This window comes from Chionomys nivalis, chromosome 11 (assembly GCF_950005125.1).
Source record: "Chionomys nivalis chromosome 11, mChiNiv1.1, whole genome shotgun sequence".
Taxonomy (NCBI): Eukaryota; Metazoa; Chordata; class Mammalia; order Rodentia; family Cricetidae; genus Chionomys; species Chionomys nivalis.
Genome location: NC_080096.1, coordinates 78,880,072 through 78,895,556, shown reverse-complemented (window position 1 = coordinate 78,895,556; position 15,485 = coordinate 78,880,072). Strand labels below are relative to the sequence as shown.

Here is a 15,485-nt window from a genome sequence, read left to right as displayed (position 1 = left end):
CCCTGAAACAAGAAAATCATAGGCTCATCTGATAGATAATACTACAGTGTGAGCCAGTGGAAAGGGGGAGGCAAAGGAAGAGGGGCCATACATACTTACACCGGCTGTGGAAGCGGGCTGCAGTTGGGAAGCCCACTGGCATCGAAGGCACTAAGGTCACATCTGCACCAGTCGTCGATCACATCTCCTTTCCCAGAACACCAGTAGGAACTCATCAGTGCACTCTTGAAGGCCTGAAAGAGAGAATGACAGAAGAGTGACAGTCAGAGAGACCGCCAATAAAGGCGTGGTGATGGGCATGAGGTTACCCCACCACAGTATCCTAGACGCCTGTTCGCTTACACGTTTGTGGCCTTATCATCCAGGTTCTCCCATCCCAAGATATTCATTTCCCAGTGTCCAGAATAGTGGAGACATGGTGCTAGCAGCATGCTGGGAACTTCTCTTGATTCTGGTTCTCTACCTATTAACACAGATCCTCTTCACAATAATCCCATGTGGTAAATATTACTATTATTTCTCATTTTACATATAGAAAACTGAAACACACTGAAAGTAATTAAAGTTCACAGGTAGTAAGTATCAGAACTTGGATCAAATCCCTGGCTCCCATCTTTGGTTACACCATCTTAAACAAACCGAGTCTCATCTGCTTCCTGCCCCAGAGCCTATTCTACTAGAGATCCTGCATCTAAATATCTCACCGCCCCACTTAAAAATATGAAGCTTCCCACAGTCTTCAGGAATACATCTAAACTCCTTATTTAAGTTCTTGGCCTTCTATCTAGAGTCATCTCATACAAGTCTTAGGAACTTCAGTACACATTATTATCTATTTTCATAGAAGCACTAATTGCCCTCAGTAGTCAATTCCTGTCTATTAAATTAGGAGGCAACAAACTACCTTTGCATAAGGCCATAAAGTAATCTCTTTCAACTTTGTGATCAGATAGTTTCTGTTATAATTACTTAATACTGCCTTCATAGTATGCTAGCAGTGACAACTATACTTTAAGTGAATAATATGTTACAAAAAAAGGACTTCATTGGCAATACTAGTCAGTGGGTAGAGTGAGTCCCATGGTCATGCTTTGCTTATCTTTTTTTTAAATGATGGTCACTGGTCTACTTAATTCTAATGTTTCTCATTTTCTTCTAAAAAATATCCTCTTTTCGGCCTGAAATTCTCCATTTCATTGAACTCCAACTCAATATGTTTGGTTTTAAATAAGACTTTCCCTTAAACCTAAGACTAATCATGCTCTTTTGGACACCATGACACTAAGTCATTCATGTCATCATATCTCTGTATCTGTCTTAAGCTTTAAATTCTAATCCTAATTGCTACCAAGCACAAAAGATAGACTGTCCTCCCAGGAGTGTTCTCCTAAGACCTACTGTGATTCAGTTAGTATTTAGTGAACAAATGAACAGTCACTTAAAAACTGATCATTAATATCAGGTGGAAAAAGGTACTTAAAAGGAGTTTCCATCTCCCAAGGTATTACAGGCTCAGGTCTTTCCTGTGTTGGCTTCATTTCTCTTATATTTGTTTTGTGTGAAATATACTAACAACATGGGTCTGGTGCTTGAGAAAATGCCCTGGTTAAGTCACTTCCTTTGCACTGACATTTCACAGCTTTGGGGAGAATGTGGGATCCAGCTCCTTAAAACTTAGGTTTCCAGAAAATGTTGGTCTTTTGCTCTTTTGCAGGTATATGTTGGGCCAACCACAAGTGTTTTCTCTCCTTTTCTGTTACTTTGTCTATGATTTTAAATGGATTTTGTATATTACCTATTACTCTGATGCCACATTTTTATATTCTGCATTATTCAAAACACTCAGGAACAGAGTATTTGAATACAGCAAGTATGGGTTTTCCATTCTTAGCTCCTTAGATCTCAGTCAGTAGTTCTCAGCCTTCCTAATTCTGTAACCCTTTAATACAGTTCCTCATGTTGTGGCGGCCCCCAACCATAAAATTTTTATTACTGCTTCATAATTATAATTTTGCTACTATTATGAATCATAATGTAAATTTTTTGGAGATAGAGGTTTGTCTAAAGGATCATGACCCACAAGTGGAGAACCAAGAATCTAGAAGGAGGAGGTATATATCAAGAATGTTGTGTTATTGGAGCACTGGACTGAACTCCCAAGGCCCAAATGAGGAGCAGAAGGAGGGATAACATGAGCAAAGAAGTCAGGACCACGATTGATGCACCCACCCACTGAGACAGTGGGGCTGATCTATTGGGAGCTCACCAAGGCCAGCTCGACTGTGACCGAAAAAGCATGGGATAAAACTGGACTCTCTGAACATGGCAGACAATGAGGGCTGATGAGAAGCCAAGGACAATGGCACTGGGTTTTGTTCCTACTGCATGCACTCGCTTTGTGGGAGCCTAGCCTGTTTGGATGCTCACCTTCCTAGACCTAGATGGAGGGGGGAGGACCTTGGACTTCCCACAGGGCAGGGAACCCTGACTGCTCTTTGGACTCGAGAGGGAGGGGGAGAGAAGTAGGGGGAGGGGGAGAGGAGTGGGGGGCGGGGCGGAAATATTTTCAATAAGAAAAAAGAATGTTGTAAGTCTCTATCCTACTTTTCCCAGAGACACAAACAGAAAACCTCCAATTAATCTTTCTAGTGTTTTTGCCAATATCTTCTGCTAGAAATGAATGCATTAACCAATTTCTCCTGAGTCTAGTGTATATCCAAGGGCATGAAAAAGAACTATAATAAAAGCTAATGTTTATGACTTGCCCAACTTCAGAGTCCAAAGTAAACAACAGCAGCAAAGAGCTAAAAATCAAAATAATCAAACAAAGAAAACAAATTATCCATTCAAAATTTGGATTAAGATCTGAACAAAAAATTATCAAAGGAAAAAAAAAACAGCAAAAAAATATCTTTGCAAAGGGTTTATCATCCCTATCAATTAGAAAAACACAAATCAAAAGAATTCTGAGATTTTGTTTTACACCAGACACAATAACAAAACTCAACAAAGCAGCTGACAGCAAATACTGGGGAGGATGACAGAAAGGGAACCTTCAGTCACACTCCTGGTGGGGTTGCAAATTGATCCCACTCTAGAAATTAGTGGGGAAAACATTCAAAAGCTAAAATAAATCTACCATATGTTCCAGCTGTATGCCCCAAAGATTGGACATCCTACATCATAGATACTTGTTCAGCCAGGCTCACTGCCACTCCATTGATAAGATCTAGGAAATGGAAACAAACCTGAATGTCCTTCAACTGATAAATGACCAAAATGGGGTACATGTATGCAATGGAATACTATTAAAAAGCTAAAAAAATTAAAATAATGAAATATGAATATAAATGTAGAGCAAGTAGAGAAGATCATATTGAGTTAGGTAATGCAGATTCATAAAGACAGATGTAGAGACAATATTGAGTTAGGCAATGTAGACTCATAAAGACACACAGCACATGGTTTCTTTCCTCTGGATTGTTAGCCTCCAGGGCTTGAGATATCTGTCTACAACCTGGAGTAACTACAAAAACCAAAAAAGCAAAAATGGGTTTATTGTGAGGGGCAGCAATAGAGGGGAATAACAGGGAGCAGGAATTGAAGAAGGAAATTGGGGAAATGTGTGGGAGGATTTGAATGGGGAGCAGGGAGAAAGATACAGAAGTAGAAGGAAGGTAGGAGAACAGGAAGAATGCCTTAAAAAGTCATAATGATGACCCCGGCGAACACACTAACAAGGAAGGGAAAAGCTTACAGGTTTCCAAACTTAGACAAAGAACTACTGGCAAGTAGGGAATTTTGACAGTGGAGAAATGGTCTTCCCCAAGGAAGAACCACCCTAAAGTGGTTATCTAATACAAAGTGGTTAGTCCTATGATCATATATACACAGGTAAAGTAATATAGACCAAGAAGGTTGTATTTCTGTTTTTAGAAGCGTGTGTGTGTGTGTGTGTGTGTGTGTGTGTGTATAACAACAATAAAGAAATAGAAGGCCATTTATTAGAGAAAGAGCAAGGGCAAAGGAATGTAAGAGGAAATGAGGGAGAAAAGGAAAGGGGAAAATGATGCAATTATATTGTAATTTCAAAAAATAAAAAAGTATTTTAAAAACGTAATCTCCATAACAGTTCTGAAAGCTATATAATACAGCCTATATTTACAAATGAAAAGACTAGGAATCTGGGCATGAAGCAATTTTCCAAGACCACACAGCAAGAAAATGATGCAAGCAGAATGCAAGTCTATACTTCCATCACTTACAAAAGTGCAGCTTTTTTTGGTTCAAACATGAAAATCAGTGGGATTAGCTACCAGGTTCAGTAAACTCAAACAGAACTAAAGGCTTAATTACCACAGTAGTGAAACCTAGGGCCATGGGAGAAAGTTATCCAGAAGGTAATACTGTGTTGGGGTCCAGTGTGGACAGAGAACTTCCTGTTTTGTGTGTGTGAGCTTCTCTCTCTCTTTCTCTCTCTCTCTCTCTCTCTCTCTCTCTCTCTCTCTCTCTTGTTGTCTATGTGTGTATACGTGTGTACACATTTACATGTGTACATGCACACACACACACAGGTGAACACATGAGTGGTTTCTGTCATCAATAGGAAACTGAGCTTGTAGAAAACAAAACAGGAAATCTCCCTGGACTTGGTGAATTTCACCATCTAGGCACTTTTGGGGAAGAAATCCTGCCTGTGAGTCTCCACATCCCTTGGCTGCTTCCCAGAATGCTGGGAACAGAATGGGGACTGGTTCAGTGGCCAGGCAAGCCCTGGAGAGAGCACAAACAGACAGTGATAAAAGGCTGACATCAAACAGGGAGCTCTTGCAAGGCAGCAGGAGCCAGCACTGTGTCAGCACAGGATCACTCTGCCTTGCATCTTCAGTCCTTGCAACACTCCATCCACAGGCCAACTTGATCCCAGGGGAAGGGAATCATAGGATGTTCCAGTTTTACAGGACTTGGTCTGTTAATCATCTAATCTTATCCATTTACAGATACGGATATGGATACGGATACAGATACAGATACAGATACACATACACATACAGATACAGATACAGTGACCCAGAAAGCATAGCTTGTTACTGCAAGGTGACAGATCTTCTCGGTGATTAAAAAAAAAAAAATTCTCCTCCTTCAATTCATGCTCAAAATTACCCTCTGCAATGAGTTTTCTATTGAAGAGCGTGAGTAAGGAAGGAACATGAAAAATGGAAATCCATTGGAATTCTGTGCAGTTGAACATCCCAGGTCACCCAGAATAATAAATGACAGGATTTCATCCAGAATCTAATTTTAGCTTCTCTGTTTTGAATCATATGTTTATATGTTTGTGGGAGTATGCTTGTACTACGTGTGTGTGTGTGTGTGTGTGTGTGTGTGTGTGTGTGTGTGTGTTCAGAAATAAATGAGCATGTGTACTGGAGGCAATGTGACTCCTTGCTCTGGAGGGGATCAACTTTAGCATGGTCATTGGTTTTCATAACAAAGAAGGGTTGAGTTTCCAGAACTCATAAATGCTTCCAAGTTCAAGCTAATTAGTTAGTAAACCAAGTTGAGCAGGAGAAGAAAAGCAGCCACAGAAATGTTAGGCAATCAAAATAAACTAGGATTTATTTCTAACACTATTGTTACTTTCTTATTTGAACTTGCATAAGTGATTCCTCTTGTTAAGCTTCAATTTCCCCGTGTGCAAAATGAAGGGAACAATGATACATTATTGGTGATTTAATGAAATTCAGTAAAAATCACTAAACTTCTTATACCTTACCACTTACTGGGTAAAATTTAAGAAAGGGATGAACAAGACCCAGTGGCTAACTTCAAAGGACTCATGGTGTAATGGTAAAGACAACACAGAGAGAATTAAAATGTCTATGGTTCAAATGTTGTGAATTCATGTACACAGGAGGCTGTGGGAAGACAAAGAAAAGGCCTTTCCAACTTTAAAGCTGACAATGCCTTAGGAATCTTTTTTTTTTTTAAGATTTTATTTATTTATTATGTATACAACATTCTGCCTCCATGGATGCCTGCAGGCCAGAGGGCGCCAGATCTCATTACAGATGGTTGTGAGCCACCATGTGGTTGCTGGGAATTGAACTCAGGTCCTCCGGAAGAACAGTCACTGCTCTTAACCGCTGAGCCATCTCTCCAGCCCCTGCCTTAGGAATCTTAAACTCTAAGTAAACAATCTGTGTTTCATTAAGATATTTAGTACAATGTACACAGAATGCCATTAAGTTCATGAATTAAATTCCATTTTCTGTACTTCCAATGGCTGAATTTTTATGACTGCATTTTTACAATAGAAATTGATATTTGTTGTTGACAACAAGTAGGTTATTTTTGATGTTGAGAGGATTATGTAAGACTCCAGAGTGAGACCTGACCCCTCCGTCCTTGCTCATGCACTGTATTATCTGTATAGTAAGATGCTTGGTCCCATGGCTGCCCAGGTCTTGCCAAATAAGGAAGGGAAAACTTTAATAAGACAAAACAACCTATTATCTTCCCATCCTGTGCCTCCGTTTCACTGCCTAATGCAGTAACTGACATGTAATATAAATCAGTAGGTGTTTGTTGAATTGATTTAAAATTTTATGTGGAATGTAGAAGAAAACAAACCAAATCAAAAACAGGAAAAGAGCCGGGCGATGGTGGCGCACGCCTTTAATCCCAGCACTTGAGAGGCAGAGGCAGGCGGATGTCTGTGAGTTCGAGACCAGCCTGGTCTACAAGAGCTAGTTCCAGGACAGGCTCCAAAACCACAGAGAAACCCTGTCTCGAAAAACCAAAAAAAAAAAAAAAAAAAAAAAAAAAAAAACAGGAAAAGAAAAGAAACTGTTCGTGGTCCTCTTCTTCCCAAAGAACGTTTGTATCATGCTCGACAGTTCAGCATCTGCATCCGAAGGTGAGGGTCAGTCTGAGCTTCTGTCTTTATCTCAAACCAATTTCCCTTCATTGGTCCCATGAATATCTCCCCTACTAAGGTAGTCATGCTTCTTCTGTAGGCAATAGTCACAGCTTCTAGACGAGATTCCAAGCTACAAATTCACATTCTGCTTCACATTCTCTCAGAGCTTGCGGAAGTATCACTAATGCCCCGTCTTCTTGCTTGAACCTCTTCAAAATTCCTACTATTTTCCAGTTCAAGCCCCTCCTAGTGACCTTGAGATTCAGCATCACCTGTGTCTCTTCTTTTGCCCGTTTCCTATTGCTTGCACTCTGTGATCCAAAGCATCCCACTTCTTAGGGAAATGCACTTCTTTCATAGCCACGAGCATTTTCGTGGCCCATCCCCTACATCTTCTTCTCTGCTGAACTGAAGGAAGATACCTTTGTGTAACTGAATATACTTTGACACATTTTCTTTCTTCTACTTTCTCTCATTTAAATTTTATAAATTTCCTATCTCGTTACAATTTGATCATCTACTATTGTTCTCACCTACCTGAGAGTGAAATCTTTTATTCAAAGTCATAAATATGCATAATGTATATGTCCCCAGCTCTAAAATAAGAAGAACTAGGCAGATAGAGGACTCCAAGATAGATATTAAATGGCATAGAATTGGAGTAAGACTCTCTGTCAAGAACTAAACATGAATTCAGGTCCCAAACTGAAGAAAAGTAGAAGGAGCTGAATACTTGCATTCACTTCTTTCTGCTTCCTCACTGAGGATACAATGTGACAAACTACCTCTTGTTACACTACTGTGCCTGTCAACCATAATGAACTGCTTCCCTTCAAACTGTGAGCCCAAATAAATATCTCCTGATTTAAACTGCTCTTGTTGAGTATTTTGGTCACACAAACAAGAAAACTAATCAATACAGAAAACTGGTACCAAGGGTCAATGCTGTGACAAATTTAGCATTTGACTTTTTAAGTCGTTAGAGTTGGTTTGTGGTGAAAATTTGAAAGTTCTAGCCTGTTGTCTGCAGAATTCCTAAAATGTTGTAACAAAGCTTAATGAACCATTCTGATAGGAGGCGGGAAGACCACAACGCTGAGAATGATGTGGGAAATGGTCTTAAGTGGTAGTGGAGTTCACATGGCTTTGGTGATGTCCACAGAGGAAAGCTGCAAGCATGGAGTGCCTCAGACCCGAGGAAAGGATGTGTGTGCTGCCAGTGCCAGAACTGGTGTGTGGGTACCCTAAGTTGTTAGTGCCCAGATGATGCCATTAAGAGCTTTGGTGTTAATATCACTTCTCCACCATAATAGACTTTATCCCTGCCAACTAGGAACCAAATAAATACCTTCTTCTTTCGGACGCTTGTGCTAGATATTTTGTCCCAAAAGGAGAAATGTAACTAAGAGAGTCTAATTAATCTAGTTAATGGAAGGACTAATTAGTGAAGCCATTTAAAGGTGGCTTATTGCTATAAAAGTTATAAAGTTAGAATCTTTTCTGAAGAAAGTTGGAATTAGTGTTTGGAGAACAGTGACTAAAAATATAAAAAGAAGTTCTAGCTATTTTGGGAGATACTAGAGATGTGAGGAAGGAACAGTGGCTGGAATTCTAGATCTGTATAAAGACTAATAGTGAGTCCATGCTGACCATATATTTAATTGATTAGGATACAAGAGGTTTAATGAACATAGAAAGGTTTAAAGAAGGCAAAATAACAGTTTAAGTTCAGTACAGTAAAGAGAGAATTCTAGTCACACTAGAGCTCTGGAATAAGCTATACCTGGTTCATGTGATATTCATTCATTCAAATTCCCTCTGTCGGCTGAGAAAGATTCCAGGTACTCATGTTTCTAGCAGCTTTAGGTGATCTTGTATGAAATAAGTGAGGTTCAAAAGATAGAACGAAATGAATCATGTCCATGCAGTCTCAGAATGCAAAGAAGATTATCTGATTGTTGTGTTAAAGAATCAGTGACTGCATAATTAAGTAGTATTTGTGAGTATGTGAGTAGGGCGAGAAGTGGGCATTGGTAGCTGTCAGTCTTCTTATTCCCAAACAAAGCAGGAGGGTTTGCATGATGCCTCACCTCACAGTTTGTTTTAAGGAGGCACAAGTAAGTAACAGGTGACCAAAGGCAAATGGAAACCTTCAACTACATAGAAACTGATGTCAAGCTCTGGAGAGTGTCTAAACTGCACTGATTTCTTCATGGTACTGTAATCATGTGTACATGGAACATGCATTTGTCAAAACGCAAAACTCTAGTGTAAACAATGTAAGTGAGGACTCATCAATTATAACACATGTACTCTTTTCGTGTGAAACGGTGGGAGTTGAGAAGTTTATAGGAGCATGCAGGTAGGGAATGTACAAATATTCCCTGTACTGTCTTTCACTTTTACCAGGAACCTACAAAATGTTCAACATAAAGACCAGCCAGGTAGCACCTACCCTCTATACTATTTCGACCAAGAAAGAAATGGGGAAAAGGAGACAGACAACTATTGAGTGTCATGTTCAGAGACTGGTGTTACATCTTCTGCCTGTTAACTTCTGTGAGCCTCCCAACAACCCGAAGCTCTAACAGTTCTTACTGTCACTAGTAATTATAAACAAGTAAGGCAAGTATGAGAAAAATACAGTTTCAGAATCACCTAGATTAAACCAACAGTTCAAAAGTCTTCTTGAGAGTAGCCTTGAACTCTATGCTGAAAGCTAGGACAAGCTCTAAGCCCCACAATTTACTCCCTGACTTCCTCCAATCATCTATCTAACCTCAAATCCCTCAACTCTGTGACGAAATACCAATTTGTAAGGATTCATCTCCAATATGAGAAATCATGAAACTCAACCTATGACTCTGTAAATCATGAGAACAACACCATTTCGCCTATGAGGACACAGGATTTTTGAAGCTATTCTCCCCTAAATGGTGAGTTTCTAGGAGTCCCCATGCCTGCTGCCTCTTGGCAAGATATTGCCAGGTCTTATCTTCTGTCAGTCATGTGATGATAATCATAACTGTTTCCGGATAAAGAATGCTCCAAAGACAATTCTTTACCCCACTCCTTTCTCTAGCTCTTAAGATTCCTCATGCCACCACTTCCCCAACATTCTTTGAATCTTGGACGGCACAGTTTAAAATAATACCATTTGGGTTGAGTATTCAACAGTTCCTATTCTCAGAACATTGACGAGTCATGTGCTCTTGATCTTTGTTATATTCCTACTGTATTCTGCTTCCAGTCCTACAAAAAACCCAGGAGTTCAAAGAATCAAAATCCTTCACTTGGAAACTTTCCACACACCCTCAAGAAATGTGGAGAAATCTTTTAAATTTTCTGTATAGTATTCCAAATAATAGGAGGAACAAATGAACATGTTGTGTCTGCAAGTTATATAAATTGTGTAATCTACAAAAGATGGATCAGTTGCTGTTTGAGTTCTTTTGTTTATTTTTTTCAGGCAAGGAGTTAAGTCCCTAGCGTCTTATATACTAGGCAAGTTTTCTACCACTGAGTTCTCTCTGCAGCCTTTGTTGTTTCCTTAGTTACTTATGAGGAGAGTCTCATAAGTAGCCAAAACTGGCTTTGAACTCCCAACCGTGCTGCTTCAGCCTGTGAAAAACTGAGATATGAGGAATATGCCTGCCTATCTGGTTCATATGGACTGTGTTATAACATAAACAATAAAAGTGGTTTTCTTACTCCAAATAATCCTTAATGAGTGACCCCTGCAGCTTGTGTCATTAATGACCAGAAGCAGCCGCTGCAGTTTAGACACCTGGGCTGACCTCAGACCCACTGACAATCCTTCCAAAAGGGCTCTGAGGACCTCCATCCCCGCACCTCCATAAAGTCCCCAGAGTGCTCATGAACAATGACATTCAATAATCATTCTCAGGTTTTTTTTTCCCCCTCATTGGCTTTGGATATGCCCTGGCAGTTCATAGTATATCAACTTGGATGTGGGTACCTCATTTTGAAGTTTTAAAAACTAGTTATCACTTAAAAGAAGAAACTTTGCTGGAAAACTTGAACTAAATAAACTTACTGGTTAATCAAGGCTAATTGGACTAAAGTTGGTTAATACACACTAAAGTAGTTGTACTTTTTCTTAGGAATTTAGATGCGGGAATTCTTTGAGTTTTGCTGGGTGGTTTATTTTTTGTTTTGTTTATCAAAACAAGGTTTATCTGTGTAACAGTCCTGGCTGTTCTGAAACTTGCTTTGCAAACCAAGCTGGCCTCAGACACACAGAGATCCACCTGCCTCTGCCTCCCGAGTGCTGGCATTGAAGGAGTGCACCACTGGGTATTTAAAATTGCATTAGATAAGGTGAGAGTAAGATTGAGAATATGCTTGAGTGATTAGGGAAGTGGCTCACAGACACCAGGATAGCTACTGAACTGAAACATTGATTGTCGTGGTTCATCATCACTCCCTCTTTTAATTACACCAATGTAATAAAATATTGTAATATCTCCTTTCATGTTTAGAAAGTTTTGACTGTTTTCTATCTGGTGTCATTAAAAGTACTTAGAATGAGACAAGTGTAAATATTCTTCTTGACTTGACATGACTAGAACCCTTCACAACATGATATCAACAATCACACCATTCTCCTTCCCACCCCCGGGCTCACTCCACCCCACACACGAGTCACACCTAACCACCGGTCATGAACTTAGAAGATGGCACACTTTTGGGTTGGTTTGTCATCACACGCGGTGCTACAATCTTCCTTTCCTTCATCCTACTTTCAATCAAGCCAAGCTTACCATTTAAGACTCATAACAACTAGAATTTTTTCTGAAAATCATTTCTTTACTTTTCAGAACTAAAAGTTCCTATTCTGCCTTGGCTCACACACCTGTTGAATTTACCATTCTATTGAATTATTGATTTGTCTTCCCCCTCTACTGGGTCTGCATGCTTTACTTCTATCAAGAACTGGTTAAACATTCAGTTTATAAACAAGTACTGAAGGGGTATGGCAGAGTTTGAGGGCTAGTAGCTCCTTGTATGGCTAAGCTGGATGATCTAAGTAGAACTGCTCAGTCGTCAGGGCAACAGCTTGCACTGACATTGCTCTAAACTGTCTCCAGACCATTTGTTCTTCCTGTCGCTGAGCTGATAGCAATTGTGAAAGTGATGAATAGCAGACCAATTATGAACAATAGAAAACATCAGTTATAACTCCAGGGAGAAGACACAGCCATATCAGTAGCCTCATCCATCTAACTGTGAGTCATCTTCCCAAGGCATCTTGCCCTGTGACCTTGAACTGCCAAAGGCTTCTTAGTTTTGGACAGATCTAAGTTTCTGCTTTCAAACTGTCTTCTACAAGGCGTTGTTCCTGGCCCACTCAGTCCTGGAAAGGGAACATGGAATGGAACACATATATTTTTCCTAAGGGAAGCCACTAACCAAGGATCTTAACCCCACCCAACAGACAAGACCTATCTTCTAATGCTTTCTGTCCTCTGAAAGATAGCAACGTTTCTTCCTTGTGGTAAAAACATCTGGGGATGAGAGGCGGGTGGGACAGCTTCAAGGAAATGATTTGCCTAATACTGTAGCATTTACGTGGCTAAATGTTAGCTGAAGTCAATGGCAATTTGTCTTCTGTGACCACTGGTCTCATTTCCAGTACTCCTATGATGATCCTGTAGGAAGTATCCAAGAGAAGCTCCCTTTGTTGGTGGATGTTCCATAGTTGAGACTTTAAGTGGGGGAGGAGGTAGAAGGAGAAAATTCAGAGCATAGAAAGGAGCATGCTTAACCTAAACCAATGGTTCTCAGTCTGTGAGTCGTGACCCCTATGGTACAAAACGACACTTTCACAGAAATCACATATCAAAGATCTTGAATATCAGATATATACATTATAATTCATACCAGGAGCAAAATTACAATTATAAAGTAGCAATGAAAATAGCTTTATGTATGGGAGGAATCACAACATGAGTAACTATATTAATGGACCAAAGAATTAGGAAGGTCTCTACCCATACTGATCCCACTTTGGCATTTAAAATGAAGGTGTGCAAATTTGACCAAAAAGTTATGAAAGGGGAAATTCTTCTTTATTGTTATTTCTTGGGCAATACTTGGATTTAAAGCTAGGGCATGAGGCATAGAAGGCAAGTGCTCTACCACTGAGCTACTACTCCAGGCTTTTAATGAGGGAGACTCTTATCAGATTCATTATAAACATATTTCATTCAAGGCAATTTGAAAAGTCCAAGTCACTTAACCCAGAATGAATGAATAAAATGTTATAGATGCTTGGTGAACAGCAGAACGTAGAAGCCAAGAGTACGATTATTGGAACAAGACTCTTGGTTCAAATACTGATACAAGTAACTTCAACTCCCTGCATGCTAAAGTACTTTGCTTTCTACACATTAAAATGTGTTTATTAGTAAGTACCATTGTATCATTCATAAAAATCTGTAAAATAATTCCAGACCTATACACTTTTCTTCACATAGACATATATTTGATAATTTAATAACTATTCCCTAAGTCTTAAATAGGAACAGTATACAGATCAAAGTATATTAGTGTATAGAGCAATATGAGCAGCTACACACATTTGTTTACAAATAAAAGCAATTCTAGACACATCTATATCCACTTAGAGTTATCTTAGCATTTTAACATTTTATTTACTTTCAATTGGAAACATGTCAATGGAAACAATCTTCAGAGATATTACCTTTTCCTTTAGGAAAGACTGAGCCTCTTGTCTCAATGAACTGACTGTATCTGTTTGTTAGGATAAGGGGATGCTGCGACGGCAAAGCAATTGCATTTATTATACGTACTCTGCGCTAGATGCTTTAATCAGAGGCAAGAGCTGAAGATGACAAGAGGGCAAACCGAATAATAAGAGTGGGATTGGAAGAATGTACAGAAAGAGGAATAAAGCTGCAACTGGTTTGCATCAAGGATTTAATGTACAAGGAATTCGCTAAATGTTTCCCAGCGTAATCTTATTTAGTCTAACAACTCTGTGATTTAAATACCATTATCATAGCATTCCTGTTCAGATTCTGAGGAATGAAATTATATCCCCGCAGTATGTGGTGAAACAGAACTCTCTAGATCTGATTTATGCACTGGCTTTCATTCATGCTCACTGGAATATGTTGGAGCCATGTGAAGAAGGGCACCTTTATTATCTTCATCTTAAGAGAAGAGATGAGACCATAGAGCTTTAACATATTGCCATATGAAATGCATCCCAATGTAGAAGTGAGAAGTTAGAATTAAAACTTAGATCTCTGTGACTCCAAAACCAAAAGCTTTTAAAGACATGCTGCTGAAGCCCTATCTACATTTACACTTTTGTCTCTATACCAATACATGTCTACTTCCAGTTCCATTCAAACTAGGCACATACGCACTTGAGAACCAATGACCTGGGAAGCCCTGGGGTAAGGAGCAAGCACCTTTACTAACACCAATTCCCTAGTACAATAGTATTAATAACTTTCTGTCTACCATTCGTGTCCCATCTAATTTTTAAGGGATCAAATTATCGAGTACAAAAAGGAAAAAAAGATTCAGATTTGAGCAAGTCTTTAAAGAGAACCAAGAGTTCCTTTTGTGAAGTCAAATTTGTAGTAAACAAAAGCTGAAGAATTAAGTCAAAGCTATTCTGAAAGTAGATGGATGCTCTCTGAAAAGGGAGAGGAGGAATCTGAGTTTTTTGATAAAATTATCATTTGGATGGTGGGGCAGACCTTTGCTTCTAACAGACTGAGAGTAACTAAGATGTGCAAATAAAGCAGGGGTAAAGAAAAGGATAGTGGTAGGAGGAATTCTAGAATCTGGTAAAGAATATTCGATAGTAAAGAGGTTTGTCTATACCAAGGTCTATTAGAAGGACCCAGCGATGACAGAGGCCCCTGAATTTACATGTTTGGTCAATGATACACACAGAAGCAGGAGGTTACCTGCTAACAGGCTTTGAGGTTTATGGTTTTTCTTCCCATGCTTCAGTTTTCTTTACCAACTTAAAAGTAATTTTTAAATATTTAATAAGTTTATGGTCGTAAAGATTGTAATTATTATGACTCTGGAAGCACCCAAAATCTAAAATCTGTGGAAGATCTGGAGAAATGAATGCAGGAGGCAGTGGGGGTCAGAGACACCACAAGAAAACCCACAAAATCAACTAGCTTAGGGCAGAGGGGTTCACAGAGACTGAACCCACAACCAGAGGTGTAACTTGGTCTTCCTGTGGGACTCCTAACAGTGGAAGTGGGGGCTGTCTCTGACTCTGTTGCCTGCTCTTGTGACCTTTCCCTCCTACCCGACTGCCTCAGCCAGCATTAATAGGAGAGGAGGTGTGTAGTCTCACTGTAATTTTATATATCACAGCTGACTGATATCCATGGGAGGCCTGTCCATTTCTGAAGAGAAACAGAGGAGGAGGAATGGAAGTGTGTGGTGGAAGGGGCTGATAGGAGAGGAGGGAGGAAAAACTGCAATCTGCATATAAAAACAAAAAATAAACAAAGATTTATCATTAACGTTGAAGGGCAGT

At 39.5% G+C, this 15,485-nt stretch overlaps 1 protein-coding gene across 5 annotated transcripts in view; it reads right to left on the bottom strand.

Annotated features, from left to right (window-relative positions):
* The window catches only part of Astn2 (astrotactin 2), a 987,955-nt gene that overhangs the window by 167,479 nt on the left and 804,991 nt on the right, over nucleotides 1–15,485 (bottom strand). For all 5 annotated transcript variants that reach the window (XM_057784267.1, XM_057784266.1, XM_057784268.1 and 2 more), the window contains one exon: nucleotides 100–233. In XM_057784267.1, the coding sequence (XP_057640250.1) occupies nucleotides 100–233 (134 nt within the window). The remainder of the gene's footprint in view (nucleotides 1–99; nucleotides 234–15,485) is intronic.